Source organism: Solenopsis invicta, chromosome 8 (genome assembly GCF_016802725.1).
Source record: "Solenopsis invicta isolate M01_SB chromosome 8, UNIL_Sinv_3.0, whole genome shotgun sequence".
Lineage (NCBI taxonomy): Eukaryota > Metazoa > Arthropoda > Insecta > Hymenoptera > Formicidae > Solenopsis > Solenopsis invicta.
Window position 1 is genome coordinate 5,771,069 of NC_052671.1, and position 21,332 is coordinate 5,792,400.

The window sequence follows — 21,332 nt, forward strand, 5'->3', positions numbered from 1 at the left end:
CTATCTGTCCTCGGCAGACAATACGAGATCCGAGGACAGACGTGGCCGAACCGCGCCCCTTTCATGTACCGCTGATTGATACCCTTGGTCCTGCCCGACGTGGGGGTGCGACGGTAATGTCGCCCTCGTTGCCAGTCTCGCGTATGGCCACATTATCAACGCCAGGCCCCGAGATGTACCGATTAACCGAGCGCTCGGTGCTCGACATTGCCGAAAATGTTGAATCGCGCGCCCGCCGTTTCCACGTGTGTCGAAGTAGATGGTGGACGCATAGAGGGTAAGGACACGCGCTATTATCGGGTTTTATAAATTCACGTTTTATCGTCAAATATCGAATTAGTGCACGCAGCAAGCTATAATTTACTTTATCAGTACACGAGAAAAAATTAATTTATTCAGTAAATTCTAATGCACATAGTCGCTGTCAATGCCACCAGTCAATGAATAAATAAGAAATTGGACCAGTTAATAAACAAACATAAAATAACATAATACAATTACGTTTTCAAATAAAAAATTACATTTTAATAAAATCTCCATGAAAATTAGATTTCAACAATATCAATTAATTTTGCAGTTAATTATTTTAAAATCTTATTATTTTAATAGTTTTTCTAAACAGTCATTTATTAACGAGTGGTTCAGCGACTGGTGCAACGACCCTATATGCGTTCGTGATGCAAATCTTTACAATGTTACAATTTTTTTATCTCGACACACTTTCCTTAATGCAAGGATATTTTTGTGAAAATATGGAATCTCGAAAAGTCAGGAAGTGCATCGGATAGAACACTCGAGATACGGCACGCGCGTCTTTATTTTATGCACATAACTGCGCATTAACTTGATCACATCGAAGTGTGGTAGCACTATTTCCGCCTGTCGTCGGGCGACGATCGGTATTGCCGCGCTTCCGGCTCGAACTTGCGATAAATGTCATTCCATTCGCATCGAGGTAACGCGAGCGGCGACATTTCAAAGGGCTTTTCCCGGTGTCGGCAAAAGGGCGGACCCGCACGGATACGCCGTTGCGGAGTTATCCGTCGCATCCGTCGCTTCTTGTTAGAGTGACATTCGCGAGAGACGATCAAAGGCGACATTCCTCGCAGGCAAGAATCTGCGGAATTGCTTTCCGGACACAAGCCGGCAAGCCGTGCGTGACGATTCGGTGAGGAAATTAACGGGTTGTTGCCTACGCGGCTCCTTGTCATCGGCATCGCGTCGTCATACTGCCGCGGGCATTGCTTAAATTCGCGTGAGTGCCGTTTTAATCATGCACAAAGCACCGTTTATAACGCGAATTACGCCGCGGGAAGACTTATCGATCTATGCACACGATAATATGACGCGGATAACACACGGGCAGCTTTGTTATGTGCTCGCGAATTTAAAAAAGTCCCCAGTACATTATGTAACACTAGATTTCTACCGACATGATGAACAGATTTTATTTAGTCACTACGTTCATAGCTTGTTTTTTTCTAAACGTAACAAACATATTACTTAATGCAAAATCAAATTATTTTCTTATTTTCTCATTTTTCTATTCTCCATATTAAGTACGTAATGATGTTAAAAATTATAGCAATTACTTTAAAGATTTTAGTGTTCTAATAAAGCTATTACCACTAAAAAATATATAAAATAGGCTAAACGTTTTTTATTAGAAATATATACATAATATACATATTTAAAAAATTAACAAATTATTTCTCTCAAATTACATTATTACGTTATTTGAATTGATTGTTAAATATATAATATTATGAGTATAATATTGTACGGTATTGTATCAGTAATTTCTCTAAACATACAGCACCTTGTAACATACTTTTATTACTTTGATTTTCAATACAACTTTTTGACATATTGCAATTTGAATTAATTACAAACGATTTCGCATGCCGTGAAAAATTGTCGATTAACAACTAAATCAAATAACCGCGAATATTGATGCCTTTTTGCCTGCCTTTCACAACTTACAATATGTGTTGTCGGAGGCAAATTATTCTGTTTACATCTACTATTTCTCCGCTATTCGCAATTTTCCCAATATCGACATAACCGTTTTCAGTTATGTAAACTTCGGGTAATGTGTAATGGTTATTCAACCACTCCAATAATTTGTTGAGTATCGACATTGTAATCTACGATTAAAATTATATAATTGTGAGACATATATATTTTCATGCATAATAGATAACATTTGGTCTTATATTCTGTAATAATTCACAATTTTTTGTGCACATATTTGCGCATACATATGCATTCTTGCTATTTGAACGAATGTAATACCAGTGTCATGTTCGAGAGATTTTCTCCTGTTTATATTTTAACTGTATTGATATTAATTTCTTCGTAAAAATTAATTCTGTAAAAATCGGATCAAAATTTTTGAAAAATTGCACTTTTTTGGTAAAATAAGATAGCCATAAAAGAAATCTTAAAAAAGTTTTTTATAATTTTTCCATTCTATTTCTCATAAGTTTCAAACAAATTAGCGCTTTTGTTGAAATTTGGATGAATGAATATAAAAAATGTTTTAGGTCCTTAAATGTTTGTTTATGGATTATCATTATCTATGTGTAAAATCCTTTTCTTTTCTATCGTTGATTGCGAAAAAATTGTATTTTTAATAGAAATACATATCATAGATATTATGTATACATACATACATACATACATACATACATACATACATACATATATATATATATATATATATATATTTGTATATATATGTATATATTATATATGTATGTATGTATACATGAAATTTCTTTTTAGGTCACAATTGTTGGTTTATAAATTATTATTTTACATGTACGTATGGTATCTATGACATGCATTTTTATTGAAAATTGCATTTTGTATATGTATAATATACATATATATGTACACACATATACACACACGCACACACATACACACGGGCGCGCACAACCAACGCATACCATTTTGTAACTGGTGAAAATTTTCATTATACACGTTATACACTTTCACGTACGCTAATAACGTGTGATGACCGCAATGATAATCTGTAATGCCAAATTGATTAATTGCCGCTATACGCATATTGCGGTCAGGATATGCCATCAAATTCGCTTCGTTTATGGTAACCCAAAATTTCACTGAAACGCAGAATCAAAATGACAGCATAAGTGTATCTGCAAAAATTATAGAATTTCGTAATTAAAATTTTTCAGAAAATATATAGTTTTGTCGTTTTATTTTTTCTCTTTTTTCAATTTGTATATAAAATTATACACTTTTAAATGTAAATGTCCGAGTAATGAAATCAAGTTTTCCTTTTTATTCATCTATTTTGTCTTAAAGATTATTTTAATGTAATTCTGAAATTGTTCTATGCTATATATAATACAATGATCATCCAAGAATTATAAAGTGAGCGGTAAATCCCAGTCAAACGGGATAACCGTAAGTGTCATATCATTCGTTATAATTTCATTAATAACGTCGTTATAGTGTCGTATAACATCTTCGTTAACGTAGTTTCTGAAGCTCAAAATTCTTACCCGTGACAAGGACATCTTAAACATTTTAGAGTCTGCAAATGAGGAAACTTCTTAGACGACACCACAAGAAGAAGAGCGTCGTTATATTACAATATTCCCGCACCAACAGTACACTTACTTCAATGCTTTACGTGAGAAAATTCTCCTTGTAGAGATATGGGAATCAAGGGTTTTTTTTTACATTGGATTGAATCGAATAAAATTTCATTTCTTCGTTCGAATCCGAATGTAACAAAATTTAACTAAATCAACAAAATTTAGTTTATTTGTCGATTTACTTAAATCATATCGAATCGAATTAAATTGAATTAAACTATTTAAACATTCAGTTAGCAGCACAATTATTATTAAATGGAATTTTAATGTATATACAAAAATTTCTACTTAATAGTATTGAGTTTATGAAAACTATTCATAACAATATTCTGTTCAACGATTATAATTAATTAATTTTTAAATAAATTAATAAAATTCACACTTCTCAGTTATACAAGTTGTTTAAAAAATTATACTTACATCTTATTTTTGAAATCACTATAAATAATAAATTATTCTTACTATTCAAATATATGTAGTTGGATTCTTTTCTTTTACACATACGAATTGAATCTTTTCTCCTTACTTGAAAAAGAAAAAGAAAGACAGTAGCTGGAAGGTATTAAAAGATATTCAAAACATATGTGCAGATGCAAAGAGGATCTAGATGCTTCTTGTCCGACGTAGATCCTCTTTGTATTTATGATAAAAATCATTCGCTACATTCGAGTTGCTCCCGTCTCGTATTAGTCTCAGATTCGCATGAGTCATATAATCCTACGGATTGCACTCTATTTATAGATTGTTTTCAGGACGATGTATAAGGAACAGACTTTAGTTTTTTGATAATAATGATAAAGTCTAATAAAAATTATGTTGAAACATAAACATAAAATATGTATGTACAAAGGATGTTACAAAAAGTTTTTGTTGTATTCAGAAGTAAAATAAATATCATTTCTGATAGTTTTAAGATAAGATAACTAATAATGTTAAAAATATAACAATTGGAAATAGGATCGAATCATGAATAAATATTTCTGATATAAAAAGCACATTGCAAAAATCAATTTTGCAATTGATTGTTATAAACTAATTATTTTTTGCATAAACGGAAAACGATTTAAAAAATTTATACCTCAGATTTTTTTAAATAATTTTTCCCATAGAATCGATTGGCTGATTAATCAATTTTCCTTTAATCACAATTTTCAGTTTTAATTATTAATTTTCAAATTCTTTATAACAATTAATTTCAAATTTGATTTTTGAAATGTACATTTTATGTCAGAAACGTTTGTTCCCGTTCGGGTTCTAGTTGTTATTTTTTGGCTAACCTTGTCAGTCTAGCCTTGACATTAACAGCAAAAATATAGAACGGAGAGATCATAAAGAATACATTGAGCGTATTTGACGTCAGGTAGTGAAAATCAGGTACAAAAAAAATAGAAAGTTTTTGCCATATGTTTTTCTCTCTCTGTTATTCACGCAATTATCTCTTCTCTCTCTTAGGCTGGTACATAGAAAACAGTAAGCAGTCGATGACTTAATAAATAAATCGATCAATCACAGTCGAAAAATAAGACAATAGCATAAATAGTAGTAAATAAAAAATGTTGATTTTATTATTGCTTATATCTTATTGCTCAAGGTTTTCATAAGAATCATTAGCATTGTTGTCTTCTGTCTCTTTCTGAAGATTTCGCGCCTTACGCTCAGTCTATTCTTAAAATGTTTATGGAAAAGGATACGTATAGAGATAAGCACGGCGCGCGGCGGTTCGCCGAGTGAGAGAAACCGACCCAACATGTTCGTTCAAGCACTCGAAAACATTCCATTGCGTGTGTAATATTTTCGCTTAAATGTAGCATTTTTAAAAGATATTCTATATGTTTAATATCAAAATATGATGTTTCACATTGTGTACTATCGGTTTATATAGTTTAGCGAACTGTCTTGTAAATATCTACATCATGCATTTCTCCGACTTAAATATTATACAATTTTTTTATGAGTTTCTGTGATATAATTTTTACTAAAATTGGATCTTTATTCTAAAAAATTATAAGGAATGTCTATTTTATTTTCCATGAGTAGAGCAAAAACAAATCTTGTTGCAACACCTTTCTTTGTTTTTTGTATTTTTTAATATAAAAATTTGTATTTATTTATAAAATATAAATATCGTTTTTCTTCTGTAAGGACAAAAGTAATGTATTATCTTATTAAAAGATTTATTACATTATTTTTTATTACATATTACATTAATTATGTTCTATTAAGATAAACATAATATCCATGTATAAAATAAAAAAAATATATATACGTATATAAGATAGGGCCATAAGGCCCTATTGAGTACTATATAGGCAAGTAAAGTAACTAAGTAATCAGTGGAGCAGTCGTGGAGCAGCAGTGAGAGTGCTAGACATCGGAGCCAAGGGTCCCGAGTTCGAATCCAGCCGTGTCCGCCGATTTTTCCGTCGTCTAATTTCCGGAGAGAGTCTAGTTGTAACCAACCCAGAGGACGTTGCGTTCGCTACGCTCTTAGGAGCACAAAGGTACAATTCGCCAAGCGCTAAGCCGTGTGGAGTACGTTTCTCAGACGATAGAAGCTGCTCATTCGAAGGTAGTGTTATTGTGGTCGGCACACCTTCTCTCAAGTCAATGGGTGGAGAGCTTTCCGGGGGGGCTCATCGATACCCGATCTCGTGCGCTGAATTCTTCAATGACTCGGTCTTAAGTCACAAGGACAACCTAGGAATAATCACGTGCAAGGGCTGATTACTAGGTCGACCGTCAAGAGTCGTCAAATGCATTTGCAAGGAAGGGGCCTGCATCGAGGCCAGGCTTTGGGTTGGACATCATTCACATAGGCACACGGAATAAAATCGCAGGGCAGCGCGCGCCTTCAACAGTGGCTGGATAAGAACGCAGGATCCCGACTCCGATATCCGGGCTGCTCCTTTATTTTTGGCATTGTCTATGATACACGTAACATAAATTGCATATAAATTGTTAATTAAAAATTTTTTTAATGAATGTAATTATGGTATAACATATATATCTCAAATATATTTTTAACACTAACTGATATATTTAAAATATTGGTAATATTCCAAATAATATTTATATTTTATACATTTTCCATATAATTTTAACAGATTTTTTAAATTGTCTTTGAGAATTTTTATCTTCAAAATATCTACACGATATATAGTTTAAATCTATAATAACAAAAAATTAATACTTTATAATTAATTCTTATTATTAAATAAGATATTTAAAATAATGATATTGATTTACAAATGATCTGACTTCGATTCAAAATTACCGATTAGAAAGATCAATTATAAAGCCTATGATATCGATGGTTCTTTGCATGACATTTAATACTTTACATATACATTATTTGAAAATTGTCTATTCCATGTTAACCATGTCTTCTTCTAGCATACCTATTTTTCTACAATTATAATTTTGGATAATAAATAGTTATTAGATTAATTTTAAAATTTTTCTAATTTTTGTGGCGTGCATTAAGAAAAGGTATTTTTTTATCTTCTATTTAAGAAGTTTCCATTTAATCTAAATTTAAAAATAAACACATTTTTCTGTTGACACGATTTCTTAAAAACTACTCTTGTTTTCAACTTTTACGTATACCTACGTACATATGTTTATCACATAAATACAGAAAAAATAAAAAAATGTTACAAATTATTAAAATGATTTTAAGAAACAAGTATTTTCTAATATTTAAATTTAGTATGTATGGAAAAAAATAATTAATTGATAAATATCTCAATAATCCTAATTTATGCGATAAGCAAATACATATTTTACATATATGCAAAAGATGAAATTGATAGCTTTAATAATTTTTAAGAAATATGAGTAAAAGCGTAGAAAAATATGTGCAGCAGTTATCTTTAATCTTCAATTCAATAACCGGTATCCAGGTATTCGTGTATTTCGTGTTTTTTCGCTCTAAATTGCGCCAAACAGCTTCGGATTCCCATTATTTAGACAGTTTCATGTAAGCTCAACTATTCATAAAAAAAACATGTCAGAAAAAAATTGTGAATTTGCGATCATCAAAGTTGACTACACGATTGTACAATAACCAATACTCATTCGCATTTTTTTATTGGAAAGACAGAAGAGCGAGATCTCTTATATTTGGATAAATAAAAAGACAATTAATTTAGAAAGATGCTAGAAATAATAAAAGTACTTTATTTAAACAAGATTTTTGAGTTTTTAATTATTTTCAAAGTAAATCTTACATTTAGTTACAGTTTAACAGTGTTTGTTACACACCGATCTGCCGCAGTCGGCACAAGCGTTGCTAATTTTTCTACACTTCCGAATTTCAATACTGTTATATAGCTATGTAGCAGGCACCAATAACTTTCTTTCTTTCGTCGAGTCCTTTACTGCAGTTACAGAAGTGGAAAACAAAGCACTTTCGTTGATAATATTGACATCATATAACATGCATTAGATGCCACTTTAATTATATTTGTTATTTTAAAACTATATTACAAATATAAGGCGATCACAGCACAGGAATGAACATTAAATTATTAAATATATCATAGATATGTTATCAACTTTCGTAACGTATTAAGAATAGTCTCGATTCAACGGACATTATGAGATTGAGTTACGTACATTCAAACTTGCTTCTGAGAAAGGGCATGGGATGACCTGACAGCTGTACACACTATTGTTAGCAGCTCGAGAAACTAAACCGAAAGATCAATAACAGGTCTAAGGATCTTTTTTTACATGCAACGTAGGAAATTTCCTAGTAGATACTCGGTTATTGAGATTACGTGTAACTTTTGATTATTAAAGTAAGAGATTTAAAAATTCTCAAAAATGGGTAATTTTTTTACGTTCTAGACTGGAAACTAGCTCCTTAAACAATTAACAATTTTCCTAAATAATTTAAATTTATTAACAAAATATAGATGCATATTATTAGTTATTAATTCATATATTTTTTTAAGTATGCTACAGAATGAAGGAAAACTTTGGGATTAATCTAATAACAATTATTTATCATGCAAAATTATAAATGTAGTTAAGTTAATTTAAAAATCTGTTAAAAATATATAAAAGACATATAAAAACAAATTATTTAGAATATTATTAATACCTTAAATATCTTAGTGTTAACAAAATATTTCTAAGATGCGCCGTTATATTATTAATAATTACGTTCATTTAAAAAATTTTTAAATTAGCATCAATATATATATGTATATATATATTATATATACTATAGATGGCGACAAAATTAAAGGAGCAGCCCGGGAATTAGAGCTTGGGGTTCTTCGTTCGCCAATCGACAATTTATTCCGATCACCTATTGTTAAATGTCCACCCAAATTTCGGCATTACATGTAAATGTTTTTTGCAAGCTTGGCCCGACCTGGAATCACGTATATTCTTGTGCCGCGGTGATGTGTCCGAGGTCTTTCTGAAGCCGAAGCCAATGATAAATATGATGGCCGGTAGTACTTTGAGCCCCCCCCAAAACTCGCCCACCGACTTTTGTTGACGGCACACAGTAAAACTTCGAATAATGTAAGCATCTCCATCGCACAGAAGTCGTGCGATGGCTCCATCATATCTTTATTCCCATCGCAGCTATGAGGAGTCATAGCAAACGCGCAACCGTCCTTTGGGTCTGACAATTCCTATTGAATCCTACCTCTGAAATAACGCTACGGAAAAATTGACGACGGCTGGATTCGAACTCGGGACCCTTTGCTCCAATGGCTAGCACTCTCACTGCTACCCCACGACTGCTCCACTGATCGACTAGTTATTTTGTCTGCCTATTAATGTTTAATATGGCTTTACAGTCCTATATGCTGAATAATACTAATTCATAAACAAACATATTTTATATACATGCAAAAGTTAAATTTACCAGCTTTAGTAGTTCCTGAAATCATTATCAGCTGACTTGAAAATGTGTTTATTTTTAAATTCACGTTACATAGAAATTAATAAACACACATTTGGCCATACCAAAATATTTAATGAATATGTAAAACACGTGTAAAAGCGAAAAAATATGTGCAGCAGGTTGCTTTAAAAAAATTGTTAAAAATAAGTTCTTCTTTCGCAATTAAATATGTTTTATTGATATTTGCTTGTTTTATAAACTAGGATTATTTCTATAAATTAACTATTTTTTTATTTATGCTAAATTCAAATGTTAGAAAATATTTATTTCTTAAAATCACTTTAATAATTTAAAATACTTTTTATTTTTCCTATATTTATGTGATAAACACGTATGTACTTTACATATACGTAAAAGTTGAAGTCGAGAGTTATTTTTAAGAAATCGTGTCAACAAAAAAATGTGTTTTCTTTTAAATTTAAATAAAATAAAAACTCCTTAAGTAGAAGATAAAAAATCTAAATATAAAAATATTATATACCTTGTTGATAGCAGTAAAATATCTTACTCGATAAATCAAATTAGAAAAAATTTTTATAAAATATCATTTCTATTTGATACATTTTAAATTATAAAATATATCAAATCTCAAGTTTCTAATGTTGGAACTCACTATCATACATATTATGAATTTGGACATGTGCCAGAAGCAGATTATGACCATATAGAGATTATCTGTTAATACTTGATTAGTTCAATACAAATGCATAATATATTGTACAACCAAAGATAGATATTTATCGATCCGTTTTTAATATACAATATTTGACTTAAAAATTATGTGCATGTGTAAAAAGTATATAAAAATATGGAAAAATTCTAAATTAAGTATTTTAATAAGTATTACAAGGGTATTTATCATTTTATAAAATTATGAGTTTTAATTTTTAATTCAAGCACTTGCACTATTTAATTATATTTTATATTTATTACTTTATAAAAATCACACTTTATATTTTTGGAAACAGTTATAACAATTTTAACATAATTGTCAAACAAATTTAATATTATATAATAAATTAATTTAATTATTCAATTGTTGTAAAGAAAATATGATTACCTTATAATATTGTAACTATAAATATTTTTTGTTAATTATTTTCTTTAACTTATTTAAAATTAATTAATAAAGATATCAAAATGTTTTTAAATATATTTGATCAAATAAGTCAAAATAAAGAGGTACCTATTTCAGTATCATACATTTCAGTATCATATTTTTTATTGAGCATTAGTTAGTCTTGCTTCCAGCTTTGTTGTCGATCGAGTATCCTTGAATTCATGATATGTGTCAGCTGCCATGGTATTGTGTTGGTTGATAGCCGGATTCACGTACGTCATGTAATCCCAAATGGATTGCCTTTCGCCTATAAATTACTGATTACAATTTGAAACAGTACCACGGTGTATTTCCTTCTCAATGACATACATATTTTTAACAAACGTGCAACTTAATCGTACCAAAACATTATTTATTTCTTGATGTTATGTATTTTTAATAAAAACACACAAATAAAAATCTTAGCTATTTATATGCGCTATTAAATTTTAACAATTTTAGATAATATATTTTAATATAAAATTCGTAAATTTTAATGTAAAATTTTGAAGTTTATGTAAAAGTTTGAAGAAACATTGCTTTACATTTTTTAGTTTTAATATTATTTGTTTAAATGTTAAGACTTAGTGTACCGAACATTAGGACTTATCAAAGTTTATCAAAGAACATTAAATTTCAATCTATCTTCGATTATTACAGTAATAAACACTGCTTTAGAATTTCAAACGCATAATCTTATATTTGGAAAACATTTGCTTTTCTTTACGCGTCATTACACTCGACTATTACAGTTCAGTGAATGTCTTTTATCAAGCATTTCGTTGTATTGATCTTGGTTACGATCTCCCCTAAAAGCGGAAATTTATTATATTGCAAGTTTTCTTCTTTCTTGAATATTTATGAAATTCTTACATTTGTTCTGCTATTTGATAGAAGTAAATTTATAAAAATTTAAAGCAGTTATAAAACACAAAGTAATTTACTTATAGCAAGGATATCTTACAATTTATTGTTATCTACATTAAGCATGTAACGTATTGATAAAACACACATTTAATAATTATATTAAAAATTTTTTTATTTGTAAATATAAAAAAATTTATCTTATTAATTTGTCAATTAGTAAATATCAGGAGACACACAATGTTGATATCTTCCGCGAGGCATAGCAAACCAACGAAGGGTTTTCTTCGATCGTCGATAGTGCCAAGGAGTTTGAGTCTTATCAACCTTTTCTATGATTTTCGGTTTACCGAGAGTAACATTAAATGATCTTTTCAGAACGGATGACTCGTTGTATGGATGTATCTATACAATAATCATTAATTAATTACACATATATTTAGTTGACCTAACTTAACAATTGATATTAATTAATAATTAATATTTAATAAACTTTAATAATTTAATCGTATTGGTATAGTTTAGTTTATATTTAATTGCGCATAATGTTTTCAAGTGGTACACAGTAATATTTGTAATAACATGCGCATTTTTCTAATATCTACAAATTTACAAAGCATTTTACGCGTGGACATAACGAAAATACAGCAGACAGAATAATGCAGGATGCTAGCCATCTCATAGTACATAACTATGCCTCATACATCACCATCTGAAGCATCCGGTATTACTCTCATATGCCGTGAGCACGCAATATCCTGCCATGTTATAACTAAGTAAATACTGCCGAATGGAATTCTACTAGCCGGGAGATTAAAAATTGTAACCGATCGAAGCCGATCACTCGCTCGTCATTAAATAAATTTTTCGATGCACGGGATTGAACTAACACAAAATCCATAAAAAAAATTCATTTGTCATTACATAATGTGACGTACATATGACGTATGAACAGTCAAAAGTATAGCGCATAATTTTTGCTATTATTTATTATGTACATATATAAATAATTTTTTTAATCTTCTAAAATTCTAGGTACTTAATATTTTATACCATTTTGATTTGTTATTCAACTTTTACTGCGTGTATGTGTAAAATAGAACTCTGGTATTAAATATTCCATAAAATATGCCGTCGGTTGCTCATAAATTGAAAGAATCTTACGCGATAATGCAATGGCCCTGGCCCTTTGACATCCATCTTTTTTTCACGTGGAGCGGAATATATCACGCCATTCTTTACGTTCTTTGATATATCTCCCCTGAGATCGTAGTGTGCTGGACCTTTGCATGCATAGCAATAATGAAAAAGCTTCCTCTTTCGATTTCTTTTGATATTTACTTCACTTTATACCTGGTACATGAAAATCGGTTTTTGGTATCACTGGAAACCGACTGGCGCGTGAGCCGAAGGGTGGAGCTAATCGTCGACAAAGGAAATCGCATCTATCACGATTAGCTTTGAAGGCTGATAAAGCTTCGTAAGCACCTGAATCCGGTACATCACCCTATCAAAATTGAACGATAAATGAGATTTAATCGAAATGAATACTGACACAATACTCAATCTTATTTTTAACATGAAGATTGCGATTTCAAAATATTGTAAATATTTGTATTTTTATATTTCGAAGCATGTTACTTCCCTGCCTGATAAAATCCAAAGACTCAAAGAAAAAAAAAACAAAAAAAAAACAGAGAATTTGCTTTTTCCCCTCTTTATAATTTAATCATTTAGAACGGCAAATTCGAACACAAATCTAAGCGCCGATGTTTCCAGCTATCCGCAACTCACGCTGTAGAGACAGAGACACCAGGCACGGATTGGCTCGAATTTCCGGCTCAACGAGCCGGAAGTGATCAACGAGCCGGAAGTGATTTCCCTGGGCAACATCAGCCACGTGCCTCTGCGTGGAAATGACCTGCAGAGCGTAGCAAAATGTCATTTCCGGCCTACACGGTCACCATTCTTCCCTACGTTATGTAAATACAGCTTCCACAAAGTAGGACGTTATTGTCAACGAGAGAGTATTCAACGAAAAGAAGAATATCGACTAGTCGGCCATTACGAAGTTATTTAAGCTCATTCAGCGAGAAAGAACCATCGCGGCTGCTAAACAATGTTAATTTAGATCAACATCGTACGTTTGCATAATCTACAAATTTCATTAATAACGTTGCGCTGCTCCGATTGTTTAAGTGAAATGCTAGCTAATCTAAACTACACGGACTCGTCGAAATACGGCGGAATCAGCAGCAAGTCGCTTAGCACTGACGACCATCCTGGCCTATCTACGGGCTGTGGCATCGAATCTCGTCCCGACGCTCTCGATTAACGGCCAGATTGGATCGTAGCCCCGAATCGCCCCGGGTACAGATGCATCGGTTCGATCCGCTCCCATTAATTTCGTCTCCGGCTCTCCTGATTACCTTGCGCTACCCGGATTACTCGGCTCCACCGAGCCCACAGATTCCCGAGCAAGTCCGAAAGAATCTTCGGACGTTTGGTCTGACCACAGAGTTATTGCGACTACTAGCGCGAGTTTCTCGCCGTCTTAATCTTTATGCTCTTAACGCTGTAAGAGCAACTTTGACTGCTTCGGTGCAGCGATTATAGATTGGTTAATTTATCACGATAAATGTAACATATGTAAATAATGTGTTTTTTTATGTATATTTCTAAATATGATTTTGTTCCGAGTTTTTCGAAACACAAGATTCGAAGTGCTTGATGTTAGTTTGAAGAAATGATTTATTTATTGCATGCGTTATATAATTAGCTTTGTCGTTATTAAAACGGAACAATAATTTATGCAAATTGTTAATATGCTATGCTTTATAATTTTCAGAACATTCCTGTGAGAGGTGCAGTATCAAAAGTGATTAAAATCGACTGGAATACATTATCTTCATACAAAATTATGATAAATAAAGTATATTGTATAAATAAATTTATAAAATTTATTATTTAATTACGTTCTTATAACGGCTGGCATCTCTTAGCGTATTGAAACTGAACGCATGTCCATTTCATCGATGCAGTTACATCGATCAAGTGACATCAAATTAGCATGAGATTAAAACAAGCACTTGCTCGGTGAAGCATTGATTGAGCATGCGAGCATGTAACTTCAATCAAATTAATCGGATAAGCAATATATATCATATTAAGCAAAAAGTTCTTACAATACTCACATTTCTGGTAATTTGTGGAAATCTGTCCACTCTTGATTTGAAAACTGCATGATATATCGGACATTTTACTTCGTCCATTTTTGCTACTTTATATTCATCGATTACCGTGTATTCATCATCGTCGCTCATCGACGTCAGTGTTTCGTAAAATTGTGGGTAACCCAACATTTTTTCACGTTTATTTTTAAAACGTTTTGCAGATTCATAAGCCAATGTTCCGATATCCGTGTAGTAATCCGCGGGACCTGCAACATAAACTTACTCAGTTCTAATACAGATTAAGTGCATACAATGTAAAAAATTTTTTCGCACGACATATGTATACCTGATATCGTTACGTCAACAATTTTTCTGAAACGGTGATCGAAAGCGCCAAAAGGTGCATGAAAAATAGAACCGTAACAAATTTGCGGAGCCACAATTTCGTACGCTCCAGGACCAGGTGTATCTAATTGAAAATTCTCTTCGAATCGCTTGAAGAAGAGGAATAAATTGTAATTGTGTTGTAATATAATTAGAACAAACATTTAGAAACGTACCTTCGCAGTTTGATCGAATGGTGGGCGTTCTGCCGTATGAGGGCCACATTTACACGTAATACGTTTGTGCTTGTCAAACACGCTTTTTGGTAGGCCGTAATGATTGGGAGCTGGTAGGTTCTTTGTAGGAAAGGCAAATTTTCATAAGGCGATTCACAGATACAAAGGCAGTTTCCCCGGCTCAGAGTTTTCGCGAAAGAACCGGCGACTGCGAAAGTTACAAAGCATGTTCTTAAAATTACTTGGCGTAATTTTTGCTGGTACAAAGCTTCCAAGAAACGCGACTGCTTAGCGGCGGCTCTTTTCGCTTCCCTAGTTCTCTCGTTGTGGATTTGGGCGGGACTTTTCTTTGTTTCGTGCTCGTAGTCACCGGGACCCGGGGTCACGGAAGTCCGTTCGTCATCTCTACCCTTCATTCTGCTCCAAAAGTTTCCTTTGTACCTCAGAGTGGTAAAGTTTGTCTCCTGCGGTATAAATAATCGTTCGCGAGGTATTCCACAAACGGGAGCCACGGCATCTTATCCATACCCCTCGGGGAACGTCGTAGAAATCGGTTGGCTCACGTTCGATGACTGATTTTTTCACGAGTACGCCTCGCTCGTCGTATCCGCCGAAGTCACGTTTCGAAGGAACGGAAAGGCCTGTTGTGAGCGGTCGCGGCGGACGGGTCAGCCATAACTAACAGATACGTCAAATAAGTTGAATGCAGAAATGTTGCATCGTACATTAAATTAAATAACAGATCGTAAAAGATGTGTATTTTTTTAACGGCAATGACCAACGCAAATTATCTTATATAGCACCGCTTTGTTTTATATAACTTTAGCGTAATCTGATTAAAAATTTTATATGAGTTGTATAAAATGTTTCTCTTTGAGATAGAGTCACTGCACCAGTCAATAAACAAATGAAAGATTGAACTAGTTAATAAACACATAAATAAAATTTTAATATAATTACATTTTTAAATAAAAAATATTTTAATAAAATTTTTATGAAAATTAGATCTTCAAAAATACAATTAATTTGCAATTTATTATTTTAAAATCTTATTATTTTAATACCTTTTTGAAACAATCATTTATTGGTAATTGTTCAACAACTGATGCACTGACCCTATTTGTTCCTACTTTTATACTTTTCGTTTATGAGCGTCAATGACTGTCTAGCATTTAAGATTCGCATAAATTTACAAACTGATTACACAAACGCGTTAAAATAGACAAAAAAGAAAACATTACACTGACATACGTATTTGCAAATATTTGCAGGAAACTGGTGCGCAAATATACACAAATCGCAGAAAGCGTTTTACTTTGCCCGCGAAGCCACGCCAAGTGCCCGGATGAGATCTTATTTTCCGAGGAGTTTCTTTAAACAAATCGTTCGGCAAGGTGTACTCCGTCTGACTCGATTCCTCACACACCACTTCTTTAAATCTAACATCGGTGTAATCGAGACTAACGCCGCCCTGTAAATTATAGAATCTCAGAAGGATATCGAACATCCATGTGTATGTGTATGTATGCCGATGCGGAAGAATTGCAAATAAATGAGGCATGAATAGGGAAAATGCACGTTCTGGTATACGTTTCCGCGGCGCCTCTATATTGTAAGAACCAGGACCCGGAAACTTATGCGCGTCTTTTGGTATGCCGAGTGTCTGCCTGCTGGCTCCGCTCAAAAATGGATAAGCGTTGTCTGTGAAACGTAGAGTCTGTGTGTAACGTAATGGCATACACGACTCGTGCAAATGCAAGTTTCACGGGGGATACTCGCGGATGTTGCGCATTGCGAGTTACCCGGGTCTCGAGCTGGCTTTGATAGATCCGATACGTCGTAGGTCCCTGGGCCCACTCGAGCAGGAGTCGACGCCGCTGCCTCCACTTTGAATCTTTCCGTCCTGTCGAACGCCATGCGTCAGTCCTCGTTCGTACGATTCAGAGGGGAAATGATCAAAGTGTACGCGATTTATAACCTAAACCGGATGTTATTCCCATGTCGTGTAAATCTACGCTTGAGAACGTATCGCGAGATGCAATGCGATCGCAAGATGTAAAACAACGTAGAGTCAATTTCTTTTCGTAATTGTCAATGGAGATTGATGGAGATTGTCAAAGCGCGATAGTGCTTTCCGTCGCCTTTTCGCGTGTATAAGATAGTTTGATTTACATCGGGCGAGAAATATTGTTTATTTTGCAAATACAACTCCGAATGTAATATCTAGCAACGACGAAGCGATTGATATGAAACGTTCCGCACCGTGCATCCTAATGCTCGAGAAAGAGGAAAGAGAGAGATGGTAGAAAACAATATTTCTTGAGATACATTCCGATAAGACGCACGTTTCAAGCTTTTTCCGTTTCGATCGAATTCCTTACGGCAGACGACTTTGCAACATCATTGCATATCTCTATGCAATGTTTCAAAAACGTATTTGTTATAATGTAAATGTGTAATATGATTTTAATAATGTTGCAGCAAAATTTTGAACACATTGCGAAAATAAGCTGTTAAGATTTTATGTATAAATATTTATGTAGATACGCATGTACATTTTCTCATTCGTTTAACTTACAAACAATTTTATGCAAGCCTTGTATTACATTTAAACACGAGTTTATGATGATGAATCATTCAACCATGATGAAAATATTTTGGCAAATATTTGATAGTAACAATTTCTGTTATTCAAATCAAGTAATTTTGATCTCTTTTCAAGTAATGTAGACATTTTAACATCCTTATTAACATCTCAAAAGATCGCGGTCAGGGTTGGTAAAAATCATGTTTCTTTAAAGAACAAAATATTATAATTTTTTAAAACACATTTTAATGCTTCAAATAATATTTTTAAAAATTAACATGTTTAAAAAAAAATTCACGACTTAAATATATTTTAAGTACATAATATTTAGAATAAATATATAAATATAAATACACGTATAATCTGTACATTTTTTATACAATAACGTCAATCTCATGTTACGTTTTATTTTTTAATGTAAGAATTTAATAAGTATTCAGTGAGAAGTATTCAGTGGTAAATTAAATTTATGTCTATTCGACGTCGATTTAAAGATTTCGAGATTGAATTGGTGTCGAATTAAAGCCAATTTAGTTATTTTTCAATTATATAACTTGTTATGTTTAATAATTATTATAAGAATATAAACTGTAAAAAATTATTGATTTTAAATCAAGATTTTGATTTTTAATAATAAAAAATAAATTTAGTTTAATAAAATTAGATGTTCTTTATATTCTAATATAAAAATAATATATTATTGGATTGCTACAAATAATTTGTATCTCTACTGAATAGAAACTCTCAATATGAATATAAAAATTTAAATAATAAAACTACAGGTGTAATTTTTATGTCTTCATATATATTTTGGATATTATTAACATTTATATTTTAGAAAAAAGAAATTTTTTTTATATTAATATTTACGAGAAATAAATATTATAATACATACAAAAAAATGAATATACAAATATGAATACCATAAAATTTATGTTGAATCTTTTTTCTCAAAAAAAAAAATATATATATATATGTATATAATAAACTGTTGTTTTAAAAACGTTTAAAACAAATTTGCTTAAAGTCGTATAGTGTTTAAAACACATTTTAAATATCTGTTAAACATAACGATCCCGATCGCGGCGTTAAATGATTTCCCGCGTCGCGTCGGGTGGAAGTGCGAAATTGAATGGTCACGTGACCGAAATTAGTTGGTACCGGTCAGTTAGCGTCGCGCCATTGTCCGTGTGTAGTCAAGGAGCGATCGTTTCCGCGTATCGCCGTCTTCTTACTCCGCTCCGGCCGAATTTACGTTACGTGCGAGTGTCCGCAGTGATGGACACAGTGATGGACCGTCGTCGCCGTGTGGCAAACGGTTCCTGTGACCGCGATCAGCGTGTACGCCTCGGATATTCGTAATCGGCGTCCGTCGTGTCGTCTCACGGGTCCCGCGTTGCATTCTCTGCAGCAAGCTCCCCGCATATTTCGGAGCAGTCGTACGCTTGACTAACGAGTCGCGCGAGTGCCGTTCGGTATTGCATATCGAGGGGAAAGCGAAAGGAAGAATCATCGTCGGAGGATCATCCTAATCATCCCCACGGGTTAGTCGCGGCGGGTGCAAACCACCTTCGCCACCCGCGATTTGCGTGACGCAGTCCGCCATGATTTTTCGTTATCAGTGTTGCCTCGAGATTTCTGGGATAGCGTCGCGCTAGTGTTGTTCCATGCCGGGAGTGTCAAGGATCGTCGAGAGAGGCACCGGCGTTGATCATCCTCGTGGATTAATCGCGACAGACGGTAGTGATTAGTGATCTACGTCTGAAAGTGTCTGTGCATATTCGCGAATGCGAAAGTGTGAGAGCAAGTGTGAAAATCTCAGTGTTCAAGAATAAAAAGTGTATGTGTATGAAAGTGTACGTGGAGCATAACGAAGGATTACATGCAGCATAACAAAGGATTAACGGAGTACGAATCGAGAGAGAGGGAGCGACTTGCGTTCAGCCAACACCGGTGAGTCTCCGCATGCGTTAATTTTCGTTCGACTACTTCTTGGGTTTTTTCATCGCATGTTGTTTTGACGCACGTTTCCCTGAATTCCGTGGAAGGCTCGCGTCGCGCCCTTCCACTCGTCCTTTTACCGCCCCCCGACCAGCGTCGTCGCTCGAGCGCTCGGGCGATGCTAACAAGTCGAAACAACCCGCGCCTGGATTGCCCTTTATCTGATTTCAGCGAAATGATTAGCCCGAAATATTCCGTAACCAAGTCACAAGCTTATGAGTGAAAAACTGAAAGTTGAACATATTTAGCAACAAATGTTTAGTTAATCTTGTTAGAAGATACTGCCAACATTTCTTAAAAATTTAATGAATATCTGGTAAAATATTTTTTATGCAAATGTGTATAAATATATACGGGCGAAATAATGTCCATATACATTATGTTCACATGTTTATATACATATATTTACGCAAGCAGCAAAGTTTTTAAAAATAATTTTAGAATATTTTTAAAAAACGTTAAAAATAATAAATTATAAAGAAGTTACCTTTATTTCATTAAAAAAAAAATATTTCTCTTAATGAATGGATTGCTTTTAACGTTTGTTTGGTAAACGTTTATTTTAACATTAAACGTTTATTCTAATAAACGTATTCTAAAAATTATCCTTTTATTAAAATAAACTTCTTTTTTAATGAAATAAAGAGAATTTTACCCATTATTTGTAACGTTTTTAAAAATAGTTTTAAAATGTTCTAAAAATATTTTTAAGAACTTTGCTGCTCAGGTATTTGTTCTTTATAAAAAAATTTTTGTCGGGATATATTACTTAAAAGAAAATGGGAATGTAATGATTTATGATGATCTGATTTTCGAAATGGCTCCTAATATCGTGAAGTGATTTTATTTAATGGTGGCATATAATAGTTTAATCAAATTGTAGAGCATTATGTGAAGCATTATGGAAAGCAAATTATACGATAATTTAATCAAGTTAGAAATTAATTTAAAGATGAAGTAGAGTGCGAGATTAATTTAAATAATTAATTTTAACAATGATCTTTTTATATATAAATTATTCTATAAATATCATTTTAAATATAACCGAATTTATAAACTTCTCATAATGAAATTTACACAAACTTTATTATGCCTAGATTGCATAGCGATCATTCAATAGGGTATATACGAAAATCGATTATATGTAGTCACGATATGATATAAAATTCACACGCAATTTAAATATGATAAATTTTTTTCGTATTTAAACAATCTTATAAATAAATGAATGGTGTACTCGAAAGTTGCTAAATCGTTTAGCAACTGACGTTATGTCGAAAATCATGCGGTTACTTTTCACAGTTATCTTTTTTATTCAAGATATATTCAACAAATATTTCTTGTTATTATTTTTGCACTTTAGATATGTTTACGAGAATTGCCTTTTGCAATTTTCTACTTTTGTATTTAATTTTTATGGAAAAAAATACTTATATCAACGGTCGATAACCAACTCGAGGTTTTTCCATCTCTATGCCGTCAGAGCACGC

At 32.7% G+C, this 21,332-nt stretch overlaps 1 protein-coding gene and 1 pseudogene across 1 annotated transcript; both read right to left on the reverse strand.

The window, feature by feature from the left end:
* Positions 1–1,763: 1,763 nt before the first annotated feature.
* On the reverse strand, positions 1,764–9,247 carry LOC113003843 (annotated as a pseudogene).
* Positions 9,248–12,065: 2,818 nt separating this feature from the next.
* LOC105197393 lies at positions 12,066–15,931 on the reverse strand. Its single transcript, XM_039452972.1, has 4 exons — positions 15,041–15,931; positions 14,716–14,960; positions 12,875–13,028; positions 12,066–12,804 (listed from the first exon to the last, which is right to left on the reverse strand). The coding sequence occupies exons 1-4, from the start codon at positions 15,240–15,242 to the stop codon at positions 12,632–12,634; spliced, it is 774 nt and encodes a 257-aa protein (XP_039308906.1). The 5' UTR covers positions 15,243–15,931; the 3' UTR covers positions 12,066–12,631.
* Between the last annotated feature and the right edge of the window lie 5,401 nt (positions 15,932–21,332).

What these genes read in the sequence shown, in the direction of transcription:
- LOC105197393 (XM_039452972.1), bottom strand. Translation starts at nt 15,242, where the DNA reads ATGTTTGTTCTAATTATATTACAACACAATTACAATTTATTCCTCTTC. An exon ending in TGTTGACGTAACGATATCAG is followed by an intron (nt 14,961 to 15,040) that starts GTATACATATGT and finishes TTTATGTTGCAG; the next exon opens with GTCCCGCGGATTACTACACG. An exon ending in TTCCACAAATTACCAGAAAT is followed by an intron (nt 13,029 to 14,715) that starts GTGAGTATTGTA and finishes CAATTTTGATAG; the next exon opens with GGTGATGTACCGGATTCAGG.